The sequence below is a fragment of the Hyla sarda genome, chromosome 2, assembly GCF_029499605.1.
Source record: "Hyla sarda isolate aHylSar1 chromosome 2, aHylSar1.hap1, whole genome shotgun sequence".
Lineage (NCBI taxonomy): Eukaryota > Metazoa > Chordata > Amphibia > Anura > Hylidae > Hyla > Hyla sarda.
This window is the reverse complement of record NC_079190.1, coordinates 162,104,167-162,130,230: the sequence shown is the minus strand read 5'-3', so window position 1 is coordinate 162,130,230 and position 26,064 is coordinate 162,104,167. Positions and strand designations below refer to the sequence as shown.

At 42.5% G+C, this 26,064-nt stretch overlaps 1 protein-coding gene across 9 annotated transcripts in view; it reads right to left on the bottom strand.

The window, feature by feature from the left end:
- The window catches only part of NALCN (sodium leak channel, non-selective), a 657,013-nt gene that overhangs the window by 123,468 nt on the left and 507,481 nt on the right, over positions 1–26,064 (bottom strand). For all 9 annotated transcript variants that reach the window (XM_056555671.1, XM_056555665.1, XM_056555672.1 and 6 more), the window contains 5 exons: positions 9,594–9,667; positions 7,061–7,162; positions 6,552–6,621; positions 3,348–3,439; positions 3,144–3,266 (listed from right to left, as the gene is read on the bottom strand). In XM_056555671.1, coding sequence (XP_056411646.1) covers positions 3,144–3,266; positions 3,348–3,439; positions 6,552–6,621; positions 7,061–7,162; positions 9,594–9,667 — 461 coding nt within the window. The remainder of the gene's footprint in view (positions 1–3,143; positions 3,267–3,347; positions 3,440–6,551; positions 6,622–7,060; positions 7,163–9,593; positions 9,668–26,064) is intronic.

Below are 26,064 nucleotides of genomic sequence, written 5' to 3'. Positions count from 1 at the left end.
GGCTGTCACTCACCTCCAACGATCCAGACGCTGCAGGTCAGTCCCGCCGCCGCCGCTGTTCCTGGGGCCCTGATCCCAACATTAATGCCGGGGATCGGGGTCCCCAGCACCCGGGGTGCACATCCCGCACCCGCTCACGTCCTCCGGAAGAGGGGTGGAGCGGGTGCGGGAGTGACACCCGCAGCAGGCGCCCTGATTGGTCGGCCGGTAATCCGTCCGACGAATCAGGGCGATCGTGAGGTGGCACCAGTGCCACCTCACCCCTGCAGGCTCTGGCTGTTCGGGGCCGTCAGAGACGGCCCCGAACAGCCAGTAATTCCGGGTCATCGGAGACCCGATTGACCCGGAATCGCCCCAGATCGCTGGACTGAATTGTCCAGCGATCTGCGGCGATCGCCGACATGGGGGGGGCATAATGACCCCCCTGGGCGATATGCCGGGATGCCTGCTGAACGATTTCAGCAGGCATCCGGCTCCGGTCCCCAACCGGCTAGCGGTGGGGGCCGGAATTCCCACGGGCGTATGGATACGCCCTCGGTCCTTAAGGACTCGGGATGCAGGGCGTATCCATACGCCCTATGTCCTGAAGAGGTTAAAATAACTAAATACACAGCCATTAATGTCTAAACTTTGGAAACAAAAGTGAATTCATCCCTTAGTAGAAACAGGGCTGCCATCAGCAATTTTGGGACCCCTTACAAAGCTAAAGGCCTGGGGGCCCCCCTGCTGTGGCCTGCCCCGACTCCGCCTATGGCCCCTGACTCCACCCCTAGACCTCCCCAATTACCCCCTCCCAATTATTTTTATTTCTTTTTAGTACTACAAAGACAGTAAAAAGTGAGTCAGACCTATAACTTTCTAATTTTTCCAGATACAGGGCTGTATGAGTGCTCATGTTTTGACCATGCGGTTTAAGTAACCTAATATTTTAATAGTTTGGACATTTACGCACGCGGTGATACCATATATATTTTTGTTTTACATAATTTTATTTGGAAAAGGGGGGATGGTCCAATTTTATTTTGAAGGGGCTTATTATTATTATACACAATTATTATTCTTTCCTTTACTTTTTTTTACAATAATTCCACTCCTATAGGAAACTATTACACGTATCCTATAGAAATCAGTGTTATTGGCGCTCCATTAGTGCAGCCTGCCATGGCTCTCTGCACTAAATGAGCCCCAATCAGATGGCGAGGAGGCAGTTAAGGGCCCTTCCACCGTCTGATGAGCCAGCTGGAGCTAAATCTCATCCCATTTAGGCGTCCAAACGGTTAATGCCAAACATCGGCCCGATCGGCGATGTCAGCCATTAGCCATGGGTCCTGGCTACCAATAGCAGCCTGGACCCGCCGGGTATGAAGCGTGCTCAGCTCCTGAGCGCGCTTCAAACTGCAGAAGCGGTTGCAGGGCGTATGTTTATGTCCTGTTTCTTAAGGGGTTATGCAATAAAAGCTATATAGAGGGGTTTAAGGGTATGTGTTTCATATAGTTTGGGCAGGCCCCTTTGTTACTAGTGTCTCCCCCATATAGTTGTAGGCCTCTCTTGGAGGAGCTCGGGCCTACCCAAACTATATGGAAGCAACTATTAACAGAGGGGCCTACCCAAACTATACATGGTGCTCCATATAGTTTGGGTAGGCCCCTCTGTTAAAAGTTGCCCCCATAGTTGTGGTAGGCCCGGGCCCCTCTCAAAGAGGCCTGCAACTATATGGGGGAAACAATTAGCAAAGAGGGGCCTACAACAACTGTATGGGACACAACTTGACACTATATAGTTGTTGTACGCCCCCTTCTGCTGCTAATTGTTGCCCCCATATAGTTGTAGGCCTCAAATCTTGCCCCCAGGCAGCAGGCCCCAGCTCAGCTGCTTGCCACTGCAATATAGTTCAGACCCCCCCCCCCCATTCCCTATTCACATTATATATATTTTTTCTCAAATTTATCACAGGCCTCTCTCCAGTCCTCTCAGGCTCATTTGCTGCCACCACCACTCACCTCTTTGGTGGCCAGGCCCAGCAGCACCACATAGCAGCAGCAGAGCAACTCTCCTCTGTTCTGCCACAGCGCTACTGTGCATGAGGAGGAGCAGGGCCGGCGTGCTGTATCAATGCACAGCGGCTGTTTGTGAGGAAGTAGTACCTCCCTCTGGCCACTGCAGATTTAAAGAGGCAGCGCCCGCCGGCCCCAGAGGTATGTGTGGCAGCAGTGCTGACAGTGACAGGCAGCATGTGTGTGTGACTGATTGTACGTAGTCAGTCAGTCATTGAGTAGTGGTCGGCCCCCAACGATCAGTAAGTGACAGTCCCAGTCAAAAGGTCCAGGAGCCAGCCGGGCCCCCCTGAAGCTCCGGGCCCCTTACATATACAGTAGTATGGGTTGTACCCCCCTCATGGCGGCCCTGAGTAGAAATTTCCAAATTGGTTCCAAAGTGTCAATATTTTGTGTGGCCACCATTATTTTCAAACACTGCCTTAAGCCCTTGGTCTTGGAGCTCAAAAAAGTTTCACAGGTTGCCACTGGGGTCTTCTTCCACTCCTCCATGACAACATCACCGAGCAGGTGGATGCTGTAGACCTTGCACTCCCCCACTTAAATGGAAGGTGGAAGGTGGGTAGTGCTTGGAGACATGCTTGTCCAGTCCATCACCTTTACCCTCAGCTTTATTAGCAAGGCAGTGTTCTTCTTGGAGGTGTACTTGCGGTTGTTATAGTGTTGAAATACTGCATTGCCATTCACTCTCAGAAGAAAAGCCATCATTGTCAGAGTCAGGAGGGCGCTATTCACCTTAGACAGTCGGCTGAACCTGCCAAAGGCAACATATCAACACATGTCCGGATCAAAAACCTTAGTAATCAGTTGTCTTCTGAAAAAGTTTTAGCACTAGCTAATTTAGCAGATGGGTCCAGAATGCCCCCCCCCCCCCCCACATCTAACGTGTCCATACACCTACATAGCATACATGGTAAGGGGCTGTCCTCATGACTCAACTCCATTAAATCAAAAAGCATAATTGTATAAGTAATGAACTGTTGCTTGGCTGTTCCTTACAGCCACTTGGTTGACTATAACAAAAGGTATAACATAACTAAGAAAGACAAGTTTAAGAGTTTATTGTATTTTTTTTTTTGTTTACTCACGCATTAAATCGTGCTCTGACAATCACACGACAGAAGTTCCTAAACCTGTGCTCCCGACCAACTATGAAAAGGGGCTTGTCAAAGTATGGGTGATTCTCTCTTAATTCTTCTTCTTGAACTTTCCTGGTAAAAAGTGCACAAGACAAGTATACTCAATATGTCACCATTAAACTCTAAAATCCACAAACAATATAGGACATATACCTTTTCATCTCCGCCTGCTCCTTCTTCTCTTGGATCATTTTGATTTCACTGTCTTCTCTTTGGGCATTTCTGTATCTTACAGTGTTGGAGTGCTACAGTATTCAGATATAAATGGAATAAGGCTTGTTTTGGTTCATTTTACACTAAGAAACATTGTATGGTATGAAAGGAAATAAAAAAAAAAACTTTTAGGGTAGGGTCACATGTAACAGATCCACAGCTTATCTGCCGGTGACCCGACCCTATAGTGTGCCTCCAGCTGTTTCCAACCCCTGTGTGCTACTTGCAGTGGCAATCCGCCACTACGAGCAGCCACACAGGGATCTGCGAGTAGCTGTGTGAACCCGCAGTATTCTCACAGATATGTCGCAGCAGCCGCGATATCTTGCTTGCACAGCTTTTCACAGCATTTAGTAATATGTTTTACAGTAGGACCTTTGGACCATAGACAACATAGTGTTGTGATATAAGCCCCAAATATGAATCACTATTTCTAATATAACTTGGCAATGTATCCACCATTTTGTGTGAATTTTCAATAGGCCTAAAATGGAGTACCATTGATTGAAAATGCACAGACATTTCCTGAATGTTTGTAAATGGGTATCTCTTCAAAGAGACATGTAAATAAGCCAGACAAATAAGCCAAACAATGGTTTATTGGATGGTTCCTCATCAAACAATGGTAGAGTCTTAAAAAGTAAATGTTCAAGGTATTCACATTTTAACCATTTTAGCTGAGATTTCAGTACAATGGCTCTCATATGTATTGAGCTAAGTGATACTGGGGGAATGTAAACAATGGACAGATCCCTGAGAGAAGTCAATCAACATGACTAGTTTTAGCCAGACCAAAGGGTGAATAAAAGGCTAAAATTCATGTATTTTTATAAAGCATTCTTAAAATATGATCATGAATGTGCTATCTTGCCCTATTATACAATCCTGATATGTATATATATATATATATATATATATATATATATATATATATATATATATAAAACTGATAAATAGTGGCATTATAACGTAGTATGACAGGACCTGTCCCATTCAGATGAATTGGAGTAATTACTGGGCATTTTCTGTGACCTTTTCACAGGTCATTCTACAAGGAGGAGAGAGACTGATCTCTATTGTGAATGGTGGTGGATCTACTAGTGTCACCTTCACTATACTCTTTATCTGTGCTCAAAAGAAAGGCATTGCTGGGAAATGATCTGTACAAAACAAGAAGTCTTGGCTTAATTTTAGGCCAAGTTTCCAGATTTAAAACGGCAAGAATATACAATTATAATAAAAAATTGATAGGGCAATTAGCAAAAAAACTCACCAAAAATTCTTATAAAATATAGATAACATAAAAACCTGATTTAAGCAGTAGGTAATTTTCTGATGACACATTTCCTTTAACCTTTTCCTATGTAACAAAAAAATATTATTTGGGTTGTCCAGGATTAGGCAAAAACATGGCTGCTTTTTACCAAAAATATTGCCCCACTTGTCCACAGATTATGCCTGCTGTTGCAGCTCACTCCTTTTCATGAAAGGCAAATTTCCATCACTGTGATGAGGTGGTGACTATAAGGCCTATTTACACAGAAATTCTGGTGCAGCAGCCTCCTATTTTCATTATTTCAGTGGAATCCGCTGGAAAATGCATTGTTGCCTACAGAGACTGTTTATAAGACTGGTCCTAGCGCAGACTAGACACCAGAAAGGTAAACACCACTCCACAGCTAAATTTCACACATCCTCACTCAGGCTGCACATTTAGCATTATAAGTACATCAAACAGTCTACACACCCAGGAACATCAATGTAGCCAGCACTTACTAAATATGGGTGATAAGTCCCAATACCACACACTTTAGGAAGAAAGCAGCCATGTTATTCCTTTCCTGTCCAACTGCTTTAATTACATAATGAGAAGTTTTACAAAACTTAGTAAAGACTGAGCACATGCCCCAACCATATGTATGATGAACTTTAACAACTGTAATAAAACTTCTTATCGTAGCTCTTGTTTCAGACACATTGATAAAATCAGCATTTTTGTAATACCAATATTTATGGGCATTATATGGCAGTGTTCATGAGTTTCCCTCCTTCTGTAGTCTACATCTCTGTGACTATGTCACACACTGAGGATTTTAAAAGAATTGATCTCAGATTGTGCTGCTAAATCCTGATAGTATATGCTGACATTCTGCTGTCTATGCATGTGAATGGGGTATAGCCCATTCAGAAGCTCAGGAAGATTTCTTTGTGTAATAGTGATTTATTATTTATACAGATTGAGAGGTGATCTGAGGTGTAGATTAACTCCACAGATTTATAATGGGGCTAGTCTGTATGCGGAACCACTAGCCAGTCCTTGGCAGAAATCAGATATTTTCAGCTGTAGATATTCTACTGTAAGAACAGGTCCCTATTGTCAGTTTTCTTTGAACTCAGCCCTGTTATAGATGGGTACTAGTTACCATGATGCATGTTTTTATATGATCATTTTCGGGTAATAACCATTTTAAAATCATCAGAAGGGGTTACTGCACACAGCAATGTCACAGTACAGTCATGATGGTCATAGTGTATCACAATGCAAGGAAAATTGACAAAGGCGTGTTGCAAGCAGTCATTTTAAAATTGTAATGTTACAAAACACTGTGACGGGAGTCACAAGTCCTAGGAAAGGGTTATTCCACAAAGTGATGTCACAGTATGGGCATAATTTTCACAATGATGCAACAGAATAGGTGTAATGTCTCAGAATAGTCATAGTTAGTGACAGTAACAGCTAAAGGCTAAAAAAAACTGTGATGTCATAGCACAAAGATAATAAACACAGCATCACAACATAACAATTAAAAAGGTAAATGGCAATTTGGACCCCTCAGGTCACTACCTCTGTACCCCACAAGCAATTACTAAAACATTAACAGAGATGATTCTAAGCAAAAGGTGTTTTATGGCAATGTGAGCAATGTGTGCATGATCATTGGAGGACAGCTGTTGAAAAGGGGCAAATAGGGGATAATCCCTTTAAGGTCTATGCTTATTGGTAGCAATTTTACTTGCCAACAAACATTATGTAAAATGCACAGTGTGTTACAGAAATAAAAACAAACAATAAACATTTGCTAAGATTCTATTAGCCTACACAACAATGCTTCCTACCAACAAAGGGGCAATAATGGAACTTACATCTTGTGTTAGTGTTTCCAGAGATTTCCCCCTGCTGATTCTTTGACTGTTTGAGCCATGTCTTAGTGACCTGCAACAATCAACAAAATTGCATTGAATAACACTAAAGGGAAACAAGTTTGATCAAGCCTTAACTTGCAAGCATGGACAATGTCTGAAAAAAAAAATAAAGAATGGGGCTCACGGCTAAGTGAGGCATTTCAAAAGCAAGTCACTTATAAAAGCTGGGGGTTAGAGGCTTACGTCCTTGTAAAATGATGTATAATCTGCTCGAACAAAGAAAACAATCTTTTCTTTGATCTTTAAATTGATAGTCCCACTGCATGTGAATGGAGTGACATTTATAATAACAAGTCTTACGACAGTATGTTTAATGGGAGGTAATGTAATAATTATATTGGGTTCTGCAATATTGTAATGGATGAAAAAGAATCAGAAAATGTGCTACTTTCTTTAGGTAGATGGTGGAAAAATAAACTGGAAATCTGCTACTTTCTTGCTAAAGTTACCTTCTTTCTTGGCGTATATGATGTTGCACACTAAGGATTGATCTTTCCTTGGCAGGCTGCCCTTCAAAAGAGCCACTCAGCATGCGCTGCCTTGTGCATGCTCTGAAAGAAATGATTTGCAAAGGAAAATAAATTAGACTGTAAAACATGAAAAGATACAGAGACTCAGTAGTCTGCTAGAAGATATTACAAATGGAAACATATACTTTATGTCATATGGGTCACAGAAATATACAGCACCAAAAAAAGGAGAAAGGATAGTTTTATTTTTCTTTGTATTTCTGAGTATATTCTGTAGAATGTGTTAATCTACTAAAAACTTAGGTTATGTAAATATAAAGGCAAAAAAAAGGATATACATTTTTTTTCCCAGAAAGTTATCGAACTACTCAATTTCCATTAGCTGAAATCCTTGTTTTCTACATGTAAATCATATGAGATATAGCTCGGCTTTACATTTTTCTATTTGAATTTAAATTAAAGGTCTGCCTAATAAATAAATAAGTAAGTAAGTGCTATTAGGCACAATGGTGGTCTCCAGTGTCAGACCCCCTCCTCTATGAGTCAGAATGGCTCGATCCTCTTGGTTTTTCAGTCAGTCACTGTATTTCATGATCAGCAAATTATTTTAATGTCTGGGATGTAATACTCCATGACATTGAATAGAAGTATATTGCCAATTAAAGCTTCTGTGAGTATCTTAAAGGGAATGTGTCAAGATTTTATTTTTTCTAATTAAACCATTATTTTATCAAGAGAAAGCATTTAATTTATGTATTTAGTTTTAGGACAATGTAGTTTTAATTTTATTTATTAATAAAGTGTTTACTGGGGGCTGCCATTACTGTAGCCTCTGTGTGGTGTGTCACTTTACAACACCTACACAGATGCTTTATGGCAGGCACAGGGCATAAGTTAAAACTGAGAGTGCCTCATAGAAAAGCATGGACTGCTTACTGCACATGTGCATAGCACAGATTAGGTGAAATGAAAGGGGGAGCCAGAACCCTTTTCTTGAAGTCCCTGAGAAACAGTGACCTATTAAGAGATATCTAGTAGTCGGTTCTTTACCACTCTTCAGACACCAACAAAATGGTGACAGTGGAATTGAAAAAATTACAAAACCCCCTCTCCTTTTGCACACAGGCAGAAGAGGAAGGTAGATGGGCGAGGTTAAATTTGCAGCAGCCAAACAAGTTGCTTGCTTTCAATAGATTCCTTATGTTAGCTCCCTCTGATGGTCAACAGTGGGAGATATGACAAGTTATTATTTAATTTTTCATATGTTGTGACAAATAAAACATTTTTCAAATATTTCCAAAAATATTTTTTTTTTAAATATTTAACCTCTAAAAAAAAATTACATTTGGTGACACATTCCCTTTAAAGAAGGTGTTATCTACATGAGAGTACCTATAGCTGGTAAAGATATAATAAGCTACCTTGTGGCACACATAACTTTGAATGAATACTAACTGTACAATATGAGTCCTGTAGAGACTATGGAAATATAGAGAAATACAATGAATGTAATATTAATACTTGAAGCAGACCTGGAAGCTGAATAATATGCCCTAGGTAAGGGTAGCATATTAGAGCTAAAGGTCTGTACCCCTAAGGGCCCATGCACACTAAGGAAATTAAGCAAGGAACAACTTCGCTGAATTTCCTCAGCGTATCCGCACCACCCAAGATCAGAATTTATTTTGCAAAGATCTTTACTGCGGAAATAAGCATCCTATTAAATAATGGGCTTTTCCAGAGCATGTTCATTCTTTTGACAGAATCCAGATCCACTGCTTCACGGATCCATGGTTTCTCTACAAAACTTCAGATGTATTAACAGAACAGCAGAATCCCATTAAAAACAATGGAAGGCTGCTGAATGCGGATTTTGCTCAGAATTTCCTCTTAGAAATTTTGAGCGGAATTTACTTAGTGGGAACATATATATATATATATATATATTTATATGTATCCCTATATATATATACAGTATGAAAAATTTGAGAAGGGTCTATCTCAGCTGATCCCCACTGCCCTGAGGCACCTAGCCATTTTTCAGATACTCCTGAGCCAAGCCAGGGAGCCTTATTTAACAACCATGGAAGATTAACTTTCTCACTATCATCAAACACACTGTTTCTGAGCTTAAAATGAAGGGCTTCCTGTATAAATCATTAAGTGGTTGGTATATCACCATGGCCATCTTTTATTTATATAGTATTTTAGTTTTATACATTTCATGCAACCCCTTTTTTCCAATTTGGAATACACAGCCATAAAGGAGTATATTGATGTGAGTATTAGTCTCTGTTTACACTACTGTACTGTTTTATTATAAATCAGTAGGGTCATCAGGCCGTTGTTGGCCATTATGCAAAGGATTCAATTATTTTTGTCTGTCTGCTGCTATGACAGAGCAGAAAAACAGAAAGTTTGAGGATAGTGTGAACAGAGCCTAAGATAACAAAGAATTAAACGATGCAAACATTACAATATTTCATACATATTCCTTTAAAGTCATCGGTACCTTAGAATTTTATTAACTGCTGTTTCCTTTTCCAGGAGATTTCTTGCTCTGATACTAAAAACTGACTTTCGTAGCTGCAAAATAACCAGACAACTGATAAAACAAATGATTAATAAACTCTTTTCAATTAAAGAAAATTCCTTCATGTTACAGCAGAATTGCTTCTCTTAACTAAAATTTATGACACAGTTGAGAATATGCCAAGCCACGAGATGTATGAAATAACAGCATACTCACATTACATCTGTCATATCTAATTGGTATTCACAGTTTATAGGAAGCACCACTTATAATCAGATTATGCAGGTGTGAACTGATACATAATTAAATTATACGATAACAAGCTTTCAAGTACATACATATGTTATGCAGGGCTGTTCTATTCACAGGGCAAACAATGTAGCTGTACCGTTCATATGTCCAGACCCCTCACTGCTTTGTACAGCGTCAATATCAGGGCAATATTGTGGTCAAGAGCACAGCAAAAATAAAAGGTTCAATTTGTTGGTTCATAGCCACAGCAAAAAAAAAAGGCTGTCAGCATATACCACTGAGGAAGCTCACTGGTTTCCCATGAGCCATTGGTAGCACTAGATAGCCAGAACAGTAGGATTTACTTATCTTATCCCGCTCCCATAGACATGAATGGAAGGGGCGTGGTGTGACGTCATGTCTCCCATCGCAGGAACCCAGCGTTCTAAACATACTATTTAGAACGCCCGGTGCTGCACGATCAGACATCTATCTAGGGGCAGAGTACCCCTTTTAACCCCTTCATGACCCAGCCCATTTTCACCTTCAGGACCTGGGCATTTTTTGAAAATCTGACCACTGTCACTTTAAACATTAATAACTTTGGAATGCTTTTACTTATCATTCTGATTCTGAGATTGTTTTTTGACATATTCTACTTTATGACATATTCTACTTTATGTTATTGGTAAAATTTCACTGATATTTGCATCCTTTCTTGGTAAAAAATCTAAAAATTTCATGAAAATTTTGAAAATGTAGAATTTTTCTAACTTTAAAGTCTCTGCTTGAAAGGAAAATGGATATTCCAAATAAATTACATATTGATTCACATATACAATATATCTACTTTGTGTTTGCATAAAAAAATTGACAAGTTTTTACTTTTGGAAGACACCAGAGGGCTTCAAAGTTCCGCAGCAATTTTCCAATTTTTCTCAAGATTTTCAAAATCGTAATTTTTCAGGGCCCAGTTCAGGTTGGAAGTGGATTTTAAGGGTCTTCATATTAGAAATACCCCATAAATGACCCCATTATAAAAACTGCACCCCCTAAAGTATTCAAAATGACATTCAGTAAGTGTTTTAACCCTTTAGGTGTTTCACAGGAATAGCAGCAAAGTGAAGGAGAAAATTCGAAATCTTCATTTTTTACACTCGCATTTTCTTGTAGACCCAATATTTTAATTTTTACAAGGGGTAAAAGGAGAGAAATCACCCTAAAATTTGTAACCCAATTTCTCTCGAGTAAGGAAATACCTCATATGCGTATGTAAAGTGTTCGGCGGGCGCAGTAGAGGGCTCAGAAGGGAAGGAGCGACAATGGGATTTTGGAGAGTGAGTTTTTCTGAAAGGGTTTTTGGGGGGCATGTCTCATTTAGGAAGCCCCTATGGTGCCAGAACAGTGGACCCCCCCCCACATGTGACCCCATTTTGGAAACTATACCCCTCATGGAATTTAATAAGGGGTGCAGTGAGCATTTACACCCCACTGGCGTTTGACAGATATTTGAAACAGTGGACTGTGCAAATCAAAAATTTTATTTTTCATTTTCACAGACCACTGTTCCAAAAATCTGTCATACACCAGTGGGGTGTAAATGCTCACTGCACCCCTTATTAAATTCCGTGAGGGGTGTAGTTTCCAAAATGGGGTCACATATGGATATTTATTGTTTTGCGTTTGTCAGAACCGCTGTAACAATCAGCCACCCCTGTGCAAATCGCCTCAAATGTACATGGCGCACTCTCCCTTCTGGGCCTTGTTGTGCGCCCCCAGAGCACTTTGCGCCCACATATGGGGTATCTCCGTAGTCGGGAGAAATTGCGTTACAAATTTTGGGGGTCTTTTTTCCCTTTTACCTCTTGTGAAAATGAAAAGTATAGGGCAACACCAGCATGTCAGTGTAAAAAATTTATTTTTTTACACTAACATGCTGGTGTAGACCCCAACTTCACCTTTTCATAAGGGGTTAAAGAAGAAAAAGCCCCCCAAAATTTGTAAGGCAATTTCTCCCGAGTACGGCGATACCCCGTATGTGTCCCAAAACTGTTGCCCTGAAATACGACAGGGCTCCAAAGTGAGAGAGCGCCATGCGCATTTGAGGCCTGAATTAGGGATTTGCATAGGGGTATTCTATGCCAATGATTCCCAAACAGGGTGCCTCCAGCTGTTGAAAAACTCCCAGCATGCCTGGACAGTCAATGGCTGTCCGGCAATACTGGGAGTTATTATTTTGCAACAGCTGGAGGCTCCGTTTTGGAAACAGTAGCGTACCAGACGTTTTTCATTTTTTGGGGGGAGGGGGGCTGTGTAGGGGTATGTGTATATGTAGTGTTTTTTACTTTTTATTTTAGGCTAGTGTTAGTGTAGTGTAGTGTTTTTAGGGTACAGTCACATGGGCAGAGGTTCACAGCAAGTTTGCCGCTGGAAGTTTGAGCTGCAGCGCAAAATTTGCGCCATCTCAAACTTGCAGCACTCACTGTAAACCTCCGCCCATGTGAGTGTACCCTGTACATTCACATTGGGGGGGGGGCAAACATCCAGCTGTTGCAAACTCCGAGCATGCCCTTTGGCTGTCCGTGCATGCTGGGAGTTGTAGTTTTGCAACAGCTGGAGGAACGCTGGTTTGGAAACACTAAGTTAACCCCTTAAGGACCAAGGACGTACGTCCTTGGTCCTGCTCTTCTGATATAACGCGGGGTTACACAGTAACCCCGCGTCATATCATGGCGGGCCCGGCGTCATAGTGAAGCCGGGACCCGCCTGTAATAGCGCGCTGCGCCGATCGCGGCGCCGCGTGCTATTAACCCTTTAGCCGCGCGCTCAAAGCTGAGCCGCGCGGCTAAAAGTGAAAGTGAAAGTTCCCGGCTAGCTCAGTCGGGCTGTTCGGGATAGCCGCGGCTAATCGCGGCATCCCGAACAGCTGACAGGACAGCGGGAGGGCCCCTTCCTGCCTCCTCGCTGTCCGATCGCCGAATGACTGCTCAGTGCCTGAGATCCAGGCATGAGCAGTCATCCGGCAGAATCGTTGATCACTGGTTTCTTATGAGAAACCAGTGATCAACATAGAAGATCAGTGTGTGCAGTGTTATAGGTCCCTATGGGACCTATAACACTGCAAAAAAAAAGTGGAAAAAAAAAGTGAATAAAGATCATTTAACTCCTCCCCTATTAAAAGTTTGAATCACCCCCCTTTTCCAATAAAAAAAAAAACACAGTGTAAATAAAAATAAACATATGTGGTATCACCGCGTGCGGAAATGTCCGAATTATAAAAATATATCATTAATTAAACCGCTCGGTCCAAAATAGTGCATTTTTGGTCACTTTTTATATCATTTAAAAATGAATAAAAAGTGATCAATAAGTCCTATCAATGCAAAAATGGTACCGTTAAAAACTTCAGATCACGGCGCAAAAAATGAGCGCCCGCCCCATACACGGAAAAATAAAAAAGTTATAGGGGTCAGAAGATGACAATTTTAAACGTATTAATTTTCCTGCATGTAGTTATGATTTTTTCCAGAAGTCCGACAAAATCAAACCTATATAAGTAGGGTATCATTTTAATCGTATGGACCTACAGAATACATATCAGGTGTCATTTTTACCGAAAAATGTACTACTTAGAAACGGAAGCCCCCAAAAGTTACAAAACAGCGTTTTTTTTTCAATTTTGTCGCACAATGATTTTTTTTCCCGCTTCACCATAGATTTTTGGGCAAAATGACTGACGTCATTACAAAGTAGAATTGGTGGCGCCAAAAATAAGCCATCATATGGAATTTTAGGTGTAAATTTGAAAGAGTTATGATTTTTTAAAGGCAAGGAGCAAAAAACGAAAATGCAAAAACGGAAAAACCTCCGGTCCTTAAGGGGTTAAGTAATAAACTTTCAAGTGTTTTGCAAGCAAACTTTGTGTTTCCAAACCAGTGTGCCTCCAGCTGTTGCAAAACTACAACTCCCAGCATGCATGGTCTGCCAGTGCATGCTGGGAGTTATAGTTTTGCAACAATTGCAACAGCTGGAGGCACTGAGGTAGGAAACGGACAATGTTTCCCAACTAGTGTGCCTCCAGTTGTTGCAAAACTACAACTCCCAGCATGCCCAGACTGCCAAGGCATGCTGGAAGTTGTAGTTCGGCAATATCTGAAGGATCAGATGTTGCCGAACTACAACTTCCAGCATGCTTGGGCAGTCTGGGCATGCTGGGAGTTGTAGTTTTGCAACATCTGGAGGTCCACAGTTTGGAGACCACTGTATAATGGTCTCCAATCTGTGCTCTTCCAGAGGTTAGAGAACTACAACTCCCAGCATGCCTGGACAGACTGAGCATGCTGAGATTTGTAGTTTTGCAACATCTGGAAGAGCACAGATTGGAGACCATTATACAGTGGTCTCCAAACTGTGGACCTCCAGATGTTGCAAAACTACAACTCCCAGCATGCCCAGAAAGCCAAAGGCTGTCTGGGCATGCTGGGAGTTGCAGTTTTGAAACTCTCAGAGGCAGCAGTGAGATCGCTTTACGGCGATCTCACTGCTGCCAATGAAGATGCCGCACTGCTGCCGGAAACTCACCGCCGGGACGCAGCGCAGCCGGGACCGCATGGAGAACGCCGGGACCGCTCGGGACACCGCTCGGACGGGTAAGTGACGCCGGGGGACGGGTCAGGGACACTTAGCAGAGCGGTGTGTGTCCCGATCCCCGTGATCGGGACTCACACACCGCGCTGCTAAGTATTTTCATAGCGAAACGCTGCTATCAGCTAGTCAGATTTGACCAGCTGATAGCAGCGATCGCTGGGGGGGGGGGGGGTGGGGGACGAAACCTCCCGTGGTCGCACGGTAAGATGGCTGGCTATCAGTGATAGCCACCATCTTTCCGGGCGCTGCGGGCTGCCGCGAGTAGCGTCAGTAATGTTCATGACGTACCTGTATGTCATGGGTCGGGAACACCTTGCCACCCATGACGTACAGGTATGTCATAGGTCGGGAAGGGGTTAATGGGCACTGTCATTAAAACTATTTTTTGCTATTGCACTCCTCATGGTAAATAAAAAATCTTTCTAATGTACTTTGTTTAAAAAATAATAATGATAATAATGTTTTCTATGTTTTATGTGTGTTTTAAAAAGCTGCTACTAGGCATCTCCTAACTTGTCCAGAGCACATTTCCCCCCATCTCTTCCACAGACGTTGGACTCCTGCTGGCCTGGCAGAAGTCCAAAATCAGGAAATGCACTCTGGAGTGCTGAAGGGGGGGGGGGCGGGGATTTGCATCCTTAGCCAATCAGCTCATCTCACAGTTAACTGCTCTGGGCTGTGTGTAGCAGAGTGAGGGAGAAAGTTCTCCCCTGTATGTCTTTAAATGATGTCATGCCTGCCGGGGAACACCCCTTCCCAGTATGTGAATCTGACTGAAACTGAGCAGAAAATACAGAGTAATATCAAGGTAGGAAACAAAAGAAGAATTAAAAAAAATAAAGGCAGGGGGTGGTTAATCATGATGGGGCAGTGAACTGGGAGGATTATAAAATTTAACAAGATCACGACAGGTACTCTTTAAATATATATATTAGTATATGGCTGTGTGAAGAAAGATTTGCACCTTTAAGGAAGTATTGTGAAAACAAACTACACAAGTTTTATGGGGAATATTATGCATGCATCCATTCATGCTGAGTACCTGTGAAGGTAAGGGGAATCATTACACTGCTATACAGTATGTACAGTCATGGCAGTAAATGTTGGCACCCCTGAAATTTTTCAGGTAGATTAAGAATTTCTCACAGAAAAGGATTGCAGTAACACATGTTTTGCTATACACATGTTTATTCCCTTTGTGTGTATTGGAACTAAACCAAAGAAGGGAGGAAAAAAAGCAAATTGGACACCAAACTCCAAAAATGGTCTGGACAAAATTATTGGCACCCTTTCAAAATTGTTGATAAACTAGACTGTTTCAAGCATGTGTTGCTCCATTAAACTCACCTGGGGCAAGTAACAGGTGTGGGCAACATAAAAAAAATCACACCTGAAAGCAGATAAAAAGGAGAGAAGTTCACTCAGTCTTTGCAGTGTTTGTCTGTGTGTGCCACACTAAGCATGTCTAACAGAAAGAGGACTTGCGAACCAAAATTGTGGAAAAATATCAACAATCTCAAGGTTACAAGTCCATTTCAAGAGATCTAGATTTGCCTTTGTCCAGAGTGTGCAACATTATCAAGAAGTTTGCAACCCAACCCATGGCACTGTAGCTAATCTCCCTGGGCATGGACAGAAGAGAAAAATTTATGAAAGGTGTCAACGCAGGATAGTCCGGATGGTGGATAAGCAGCCCCAAACAAGTTCCAAAGATATTCAAGCTGTCCTGCAGGCTCAGGGAGCATCAGTGTCAGCGCAAACTACCAGTCAACATTTAAATGAAATTAAACGCTATGGCAAGAGGCCGAGGAGGACCCCACTGCTGACATAGAGACATAAAAAAGCAAGACTACATTTTGCCATCCTTCTGGGAAAACTTCTTGTGGACAGATGAGACCAAGATAGAGCTTTTTGGTAAAGCACATGATTCTACTGTTTACCAAAAACGGAATGATGCCTACAAAAGAAATGAACACCTACAAGTGTACCTACAGTGAAATATGGTTGTTACGCCGAGCGCTCCGGGTCCCTGCTCCTCCCCGAAGCGCTCGCGGCGTTTCTCTCCCTGCAGCCCCCTGTCAGACCCGCTGACCGGGAGCGCTGCACTGACATTGCCGGCGGGGATGCGATTCGCATAGCGGGACGCGCCCGCTCGCGAATCGCATCCCAAGTCACTCACCTGTCCCGGTCCCCGGCTGTCATGTTCTGGCGCGCGCGGCTCCGCTCTCTAGGGCGCGCGCGCGCGCCAGCTCTCTGAGATTTAAAGGGCCAGTGCACCAATGATTGGTGCCTGGCCCAATCAGCCTAATTAGCTTCCACCTGCTCCCTGGCTATATTACCTCACTTCCCCTGCACTTCCTTGCCGGATCTTGTTGCCTTAGTGCCTTGAGAAAGCTTCTACTGTGTTTACCCATACTGTGTTCCTGACCTCCTGCTATTTCTATAGACTACGAACCTTGCCGCCTGCCCCGACCTTCTGCTACGTCCGACCTTGCTCTTGCCTTATCTCTTGTACCACGCCCATCTCAGCAGTCAGAGAGGTTGAGCCGTTGCCGGTGGATACGACCTGGTTGCTACCGCCGCTGCAAGACCATCCCGCTTTGCGGCGGGCTCTGGTGAAAACCAGTAGCAACTTAGAACCGGTCCACCGACACGGTCCACGCCAATCCCTCTCTGACAAAGGGGATCCACCTCCAGCCTGCCGAATCATGACAGTAGATCCGGCCATGGATCCCGCTGACGTGCCGCTGCCAAGTATCGCTGACATATCCACGCTGGTCGCCCAGCAATCCCGACAGATCGCCCAACAAGATCACCAGCTGTCGTACTTGACCACCATGACACAGCAACTTCAGTCATAGCTACAGCAACTTCAGTCACAGCTACAGCAGCAACAACCATCTCCTCCGCCGGCTCCTGCACCTCCTCCGCCTGCTCCTGACCTCCGCTTGTCCCTGCCGGACAAATTTGATGGGGACTCTAGACTCTGCCGTGGTTTCCTGTCACAATGTTCCCTACATTTGGAGATATTGTCGGACCAATTTCCTACAGAATGGTCGAAGGTGGCTTTCGTGGTTAGTCTCCTGTCTGGGAAGGCTTTATCTTGGGCCACACCACTCTGGGACTGCGATGATCCTGTCACCGCCACTGTACAGTCCTTCTTCTCTGAGGTTCGCAGTGTCTTCGTGGAACCAGCCCGAGCTTCTTCTGCCGAAACTGCCTTGTTAAACCTGGTCCAGGGTAGTTCTTCTGTAGGCGAATACGCCATCCAATTTCGTACCCTCGCCTCTGAATTATCCTGGAATAACGAGGCTCTCTGCGCAACCTTTAAAAAAGGCCTATCCAGTAACATCAAGGATGTGCTGGCCGCATGAGAAATTCCTGCCAACCTGCATGAACTTATCCATTTGGCCATCCGCTTTGACATGCGTTTTTCTGAGAGACACCAGGAGCTCCGCCAGGAAAAAGACCTTAATCCCTGGGCACCTCTCTCACGGTACCCTTTGCAATCTACCCCTGTGCCTCCCACCGAGGAGGCTATGCAAGTGGATCGGTCTCGCCTGACCATTGAAGAGAGGTCTCGCCGTAGGGATAAAAATCTATGCCTCCAGCCTGCCGAATCGTGACAGTGGTGGAGGTTCAATTATGTTTTGGGGTTGTTTTACTACCTCTGGGACTGGGTGCCTCGAATGTGAGCAAGGCATCATGAAATCTGAGGATTACCAATGGATTTGTGGTCGCACTGTACAGCCCAGTGTCAGAAAGATGGGTTTGCGTCCAAGATCTTGGGGTCTTCCAACAGGACAATGACCCCAAAACATATGTCTAAAAGCATATGTCTAAAAGCACCCATCTGGGCTCCCATCACGTGCTGGAGAGTTCTGAAGTGGCCAGCAATGAGTCCAGATCTAAATCCCATTGAACACCTGTGGAGAGATCTCAAAATTGCTGTTGGGAAAGGCGCTCTTCCACTAAGAGAGACCTGGAGCAGTTTGCAAAGGAAGAGTGGTCCAACATCCCAGCTGAGAGGTGTAAGAAGCTTATTGATGGTTATAGGAAGCAACTGATTTCAGTAATTTTTTCCAAAGGGTGTGCAACCAAATATTAAGTTAGGGGGGCCAATAATTTTGTCCAGCCCATTTTTGGAGTTCGGTGTGACATTATGTCCAATTTGCTTTTTTTACTCCCTTTTTTGGTTTAGTTCCAATATACACAAAGGGAATAAACATGTGTATATCAAAACATATGTTACTGCAATACCTTTATGTGAGAAAGACTTAATTTTCTTGAAAAAATTCAGGGGTGCCAACATTTTTGGTAATGACTGTATAAACAGGTAGAACACACTGGCTAAGAACTGTGTCCCTGTTTGGTATGTGTTCTTGCCATGTTCTGCCTATAGAGGAAAAGCCATGGCCGCTGGAGATGTCTTCATAGACTGTATAGTCTAACAGCAGTGCCCAAAGGAGATGTACAGTGGGCCCTGACGTTTCTCAAGGCAACCCTGGCTCTATATACTTTCCTGTATTCATCCATTCCTTCCTTCCTTTCCTGTTTTTCCCCCATCTCCTCATAGACACACAGCCACAGCACAAGCTACTCGCAAGCTACTAACTTTAAAGGTCAGAACAGGACTGCAAAGTATGACAATAATACTTGTGCCATGCTAGCATACAGGAATATGCCCTACTCTCTATATTACGCTTACATGGGGCTGCATAATGAATACTAGATTTATAGGGACAGAACATTGATCCAGGTATTTATTCTAATTTGGAGTCTGTAAGGATTTTTTTCCCTTGGTATGGGGCGATTGGCATCAGTCTCATAAGGGTTTTTTGCCTATCTCTGGATCAACACAAAAGGGACACAATAGGTTGAACTTGATGGACTCTGGTCTTGTTTCAACCTAATGAACTAAGTAACTATAGTCTGATATGACAGATTCACTTGAAACCACCTTGACATTATACATTCTGCTATTATCTCCTGCTCGAGCTATGGATCATGAATACCTCTTTAAAACAATTAAGAAAAACAAGCTTCTAGATAATTCACCTTGGCTCAAGCAGTTCTGTTTGTATAAAAATAAGCTTGTGCTGTAAACAAGCTAAATGGACTCAGAAGAGTCTCTAAGTATGACAGAAAGGTCAGGTGTATCGAAATCTCTATTATCAATCTTTCACTAATTGCATAGTGAACTTTCAGAGCTGTGGTTACCGAGACATCATTTAGTAGGTTTTACCTCTGAATCACAAGAATGAGTGGGAGGATTGATTGAGGTCACACACAGCTTGCATTATGCTTTAGGATTTACAATAATGGAAATCTGTCATGCAATGACCTAATTAAAATGATTCCAATTTTTGCTTTACTGGCATTTAAATATTTCTAAATATAAAGTGTTTAGAAGGCAGCTATCATGTAATCACAAAATACCCCATAATCACTGCAGTGACTGGTATGTTTTATGATGAAGCCCCCCAAAGGATTTACTTTGATAATCAAAACACTGATAGAACCATCTGCCAATGCTTGTTATCAACTGGATGCAGGGCAAGCTGCTCAGTATTCTCCAAATGTGTTTGTGTGGATAATAGGACTTAACATTTCCCATTTCTTTATGTCTACTGTAGAGAAATGGAAGCCACATACTTGTATTATTAGCCTGTGTACACACAAAGCACAACAGTCAAATAACAGACAGGATTATTGGACAGTTTGTACTATTTAATAATTGTGTGATTTATTTTGTGAATGGAGACGCTTAAGATTATTGTATGTATATTGCTGAACAATCTGCATTCAGGAGAAAGTGATGGCTATGTTAAATGCATGGAAGATTGTTTGCAGGACATATAGGGACATAGGGGGACATTTATCATTGGACTTACACCACTTTAATGTTCTAAATGTCCCTGCTAATTTTGCACAAGTGCATTTTAAGCACAATCGTTTTTGCACAATTTGAGAACATCTTTTAAAGTTGTCTACTGTTTGGTGCACCGTTCACCACTTTTTGCAGTGGTTCTGTATTTATTATTTTCACAAATTAAATTAAGAAGTGTTTATTTTTGCACAAAGGCTACTTTTATTAGAGCAAACCTACACCACCTAACAGGACACGTACAAATGTATCAGATGTCAGAGCACAAACCGAGCTCTACAGCTCACTGATATTATAATTGTGCAGAATTTATCAAGGCTGTGCACCATTTTGGTAAATCTTGAGAAACGGTGTAAAAAAAAAAAAAAAAAAAAGCAAACAGGGGTAAAATCTATATTACCTCACACCAACATTGATAGATGTCCCCCCTATAGTTAAAGCATACAGGCTCTAAGCCAATGCAGGACAAATTCACAACTCAAGTATTCACTGACTCAACAAATCTGCTTCTGGTACTTCAAATTTGCTACAGATGTCTAGAGAAGGTTGTAGTGTCCAGTTACTATAAAAGTCAAGCTATTGATTAGGCAATCATGTTGGGGACATTTATTATTGTTGTATTTGTATAGCGAGTTTTAAAGTCATTTCTCTTTTTGCTTTAATTTTGCTTATGTGCAACACATTTATCATACTATCAAGGAGGGTTGATCAATTTGGCACACAAAAGCAAAAACAATAAGTTACTTCAGAACACAATGTTGTATGTTTCCTCCCCTCCTCTGCGACATTTCTGCTCAAAAAGTCACAGCTGAGACTTTTAAAAGTGCAAAGTGCCACCAAAGGGCAGTTTTGTAAGATAGCTCTGACCTGGCTTTGACTTGCGACATTTTGGAGAGTTTGCAACTTTTTTATGCCTACGTGCCACATTTGCACTTTATAAATTTGGGACCAATAAAAAGTTAAAAAAATTTAAGTTGCTTAGATTAAAGGGGTACTCCAGTGGAAAAACAAATGCTTTCCAATCAACTGGTATCAGAAAGTTATACAGAATTGTAAATTACTACTATTTAAAATGTGTCAGGAACTGTCCATAGTAGAAGCAAGTCCCCATAGCAAACCTCTCCTGCTCTGGACAGTTCCTGACATGGACAGATGTGGCAGCAGAGAGCACTGTGGTCAGACTGGAAAGAACTATACAACTTTCCCTAGAACATATAGTAGCAGATAAGTACTGGAAGGGTTAAAATGTTTAAAATAGAAGTAATTTACAAATCTTTTTTAACTTTTTGGCATTAGTTGATTTACATTTTATTATTTATATGGATTCCAGGCATAATATACACCAGAAATTGGCTTACATGACTTGTGCCACATTTATAAGTTTTAGACACTTTTTACACTCTCTTGTGCATTAAGCTGCAAGAGGATGTGGCTTTGCAGAAAACCGTTATGGATCTGCTGAACAGGCAGTGTGGCTTATAAGCAAGTATGTGTACCAAAACTGACAATATTAGTTGGAATTATCTTAAATTAACAATGGATTTACTAACATTGGGAAGTTTATCCATTGGGTAAGAATATTCCTTTCTACTCTTGTGAAGGAGTTAGGATTTTTTTTTTTTAAGAGGCACGGTCATTGTTAAAAACTTTTTATATTGTACTGATTAATGGATAACGTTAATTTTTTCAGTATAATGTTATAAAAAAAAGAGCCAAGTTCACTATAATGTTATTAAAAAAATAGCCAAGTTTAAAAGATTAAAAAGCTTAAAAGTTGCCACCACTAGGGGGCGTCTATCTTTCTCCCCACAGACAACTCTCTTTTTTACAGCACTTCTGACACCAGCCGTAAAGCAAACTGGTACCCCGTTATGGGAGATCTCTGTGATTTGGAGGCCGGAAGAAGTGCATATTTGCACGAAACCACTGGCTGTTGCCTCTGAGCCCCAGTGCAATCCATGCTACCTCCATGATGCCTCTTCCACAGCAGCGATGGATTGCGGTGAGTGCAGGACTATGTTCTTTGTTACACATTGCATTGGCTGCTGTGTAGGCACGGGCACGACCTGCCTGTGAGCGAGCGCCGGAAGCGCGCACACACAGTCAGCGCGGCTGCTATCTGCAAAGAAGAGCCTGCCCACAGACTCACTCACCCTCAGCCTGTATTGATCCTTAGAGCAGCATGGCCCCACAAAAGCAGGCATCTTGAGGAGCGGGCATCATAGAGGGGAGACGGCAGAGTAATCAGCGGGAGCAGGTAAATTTTCTGCACGTCCTGGTCCCATGGAGTGTAGGGGAACAGTGCTGCCGCCTGGGTCTGTAGAGCAGTACTTGTGCTGAGCAAGAGGTCGGCTGGTGTGACAGGTGTCTGTTGGGGTGCAGTGACTTTGTGTCACTGCCGACGCTTCTTCCGGCCTAGGTACACCTAGGCCGGAAGAAGCGTTGGCAGTGACGCGAAACTAGTAGCCCATCAGTGGTGTGCCCCGCGTCTGAGAGCTCTCGCTCCCCGCCATGGATATGTGATCTATGTTTTGTACAGCTACGATATTGGAATAAAATTTCCGTATGCTGGAGCAACAGTCCGGGAGAGTGCGACTTCATTTTCTAACACTTGACATGCATTCACTACAAAGTAGAATTGGTGGTGCAAAAAATAAGCCATCATATGGATGTTTTAGGTGCAAAATCGAAAGGGTTATGATTTTTAAAAGGTGAGAAGGAAAAAACGAAAGTGCAAAAACGGAAAAAACCTGGTCCTTAAGGGGTTAAACACAGGCTGTGCACTCCCTACTTTACATTGTAGCAGAGTGTAATTTCTTCCGTGCTGTCGCATGAAAGTTATAATAAAATATTAACAAAAATGTGAGGGGTGTACTCACTTGATTGTGTGATTGTCTGGTGTGAAATGAGATGTCCTGCAACAGCTATGGGTGGGCAACTGGCAGAAGTACTATGGAAGGGGAGTAGGCAGGATGGAAGACTGTGGTAACGAGGAGATATCAAATAACCTTAGCTTAATTTCATTTGTATTGCAGATCTATATGCAAGTTCTCGATAATTAAAAGTACATTTGAACATTTTATTTGCAATTGTATGATTGTAAGGATACTTTTTTGTTAAGGTCTTTCAGGGCTTATATTATTTCTATCCTTGAATTCCCTTCCCAGAATTTTTTTTACCAACAATTCTTGAGCATTCTTCCCACACACTTCCTTCTTATCTAACAAATGACTGCATGTGATGAGTAATCTTCCTCTGACACACTACATAATAAATTCCCATTTACACATTACACGAACTATGAATGGAAGATTTTGAAAAGATGGCAAGTAACATAATCCCTTGAGATTATGCATGGCTATAGAAAATTTTTCTGTTTCCAGTATGCATCTCTATTGAGATATATAATGCCACTTATGCCCGTTCTGCTTATATTCACAGCATTTTATTCTAGATTTCAAGGTCATGGAAATTATTTGAAAAAGGCTAAAGTGAATACATTAGATGTGCAGAGAAGACCAGTAAATTATTTTTGCAAGGCGAAAGAACATCCCTAAAGGATCAAATTTCATAATGCCTTACAGAAAGTATCCCAAGTGATTATGAAAGGATTTAAGATGCTGAGCGCTTGCCTAGAGAAGAAATGGCACTTTGCTTAGCTGTTTTTTGGGGGGTTTGGTAAATGTGTTCACTTTAGGATAAAGAGTTTATGTGTAAAATATAAAGCTGTATAAATATTTACATACGTGTTTAGATAAATAAACATATGATATTGTCAAAAGGACAACACAAAAAGGAAAATCTGTTATAGTTGTCATATTTCAACACAGAATCATGGATGCCAACCAAATGTATGGACAGTCTAAAAAAAAAAAAAAAAAAAAAAAAAAAAAAAAGTGCTTTTCCCTGCTGTTTGTGGTGTTTGATAGTAAAAAAAAACTGCCCGTGATTTATCTTTTTTGTCCTTAAAGGGGTTCTCCACTGCTTTCACCTTCTTGGGGCAGTTAGGTAGTACTGTGGCTATATGTTATTACCCCTTTGTTTCCTACTGGTAACGCTACTGTAGTTGGGTTATTTTTTACCTTATTTTCAAACCCGGAAGCAGGTTACTTCATTAGTTTGCCGGCTTTTTTTGACCACTGTTTTTTTTCCAGCTGCCGCCATCTTTCCATCGCTAAGTCACCCTGCAGGGTGTTGTGTTGGAGGCCGGCCTGCCCCAGCCCCTACGTGCCCGCCTCCCGCGCTGATGAATATTCCACCGTCATAAACGCGGACCTCCTTCCTTTCAGCTTCTTATAAGCTGATTGCTGATTGGGCTGCTCGCGGCGAATCGGCTCCGTTGTTGGGCGCATGCGCAGTTTGTCCTTGGTCGGGAGGGTCATCTGTGCATGTGCCATTGTGTTTTCAGTTTTGGGACTGACGTGCTGGGGTATTGTTAACACTAACCTTGCCAGAGGGGAGTCCCTGTGTGCTGGACAGCTCCCGAAGGATTGTTAGGCACTCTCTGGCAGATGACCCGACTGACCGAGGACGAACTGCGCATGCGCCCAACAACGGAGCCGATTCGCCGCGAGCAGCCCAATCAGCTTCCTGAAAGGAAGGAGGTCCGCGATTATGACGGTGCAATATTCATCAGCGCGGGAGGCGGGTAGGTATGGAGCGTGGGGCAGGCCGGCCTCCAACACAACACCCTGCAGGGTGAAGTAGCGATGGAAAGATGGCGGCGGCTGAAAAAAATAGTGGTCGAAAAAAGCCAGTAAACTAATGAAGTAACCTGCTTCCGGGTTTGAAAATAAGGTAAAAAATAACCCAACTACAGTAGCGTTACCAGAAGGAAACAAAGGGGTAATAACATATAGCCACAGTACTACCTAACTGCCCCAAGAAGGTTAAAGCAGTGGAGAACCCCTTTAAGTATGCACTAACTGTGCAATGCAAATGTGGGAGGCAAGCCTTAGCAGCCCGCAGGAGAGAGTAAGCGACAAAGCAGGCAGCACTTAAAAGAGGATGGGGATTTGAGTTATCCAGTCCCTGCCCTCTCTGTACATTGGGCTGCCAGCTGACAGTAACAAAAGAGAGAAGAGGACTCTAATATGTGAAGTGGTTGTGTCATAGGCGTTTACAGAATAGATGAGACTTGATATGTGTTATATTTAGGGCTCTTTCCTACTCCTCCACCTCAAATCACATAGACAGAGAGAACCATGTAGCCCCAAGGTCACCAACAATTCATGCTGTTTCTGATGGCACCAACTCCCTTTTTTCAGCCATTATATCCTTCTACATTGTTTTTAATATATGAATCTCTGTGATAGAATACACGTTATTTTTAGAGTCTTCTAAAATGTCAGTGACAAAATGTTACTGTGACTCAGTGTATTCCAGCTGGTGAAATTCCACATATCATTTAAAGGTTTAGAAAATAAGGCGAGTGGCACGGAACTGCTGTATTTAGTGGACTCGATGTGGTATAGGTGGATGGGTGTGAATGAGGGTGGTGGTGCTCTGGTCAAAACTGAGGCACAGTTGAAATAATAGAGTGAAGACAAAGGATCAGACCGGCAGACTCACCACATTTCTCTTCTTCTTTATTTGCGTCAGCAAAGCATAGACATATACTCACAAACTTGGGGGATAGGACGTGCAGTGGGGGGACAAACTGGCAACAGACTCCGTTTCGCACGG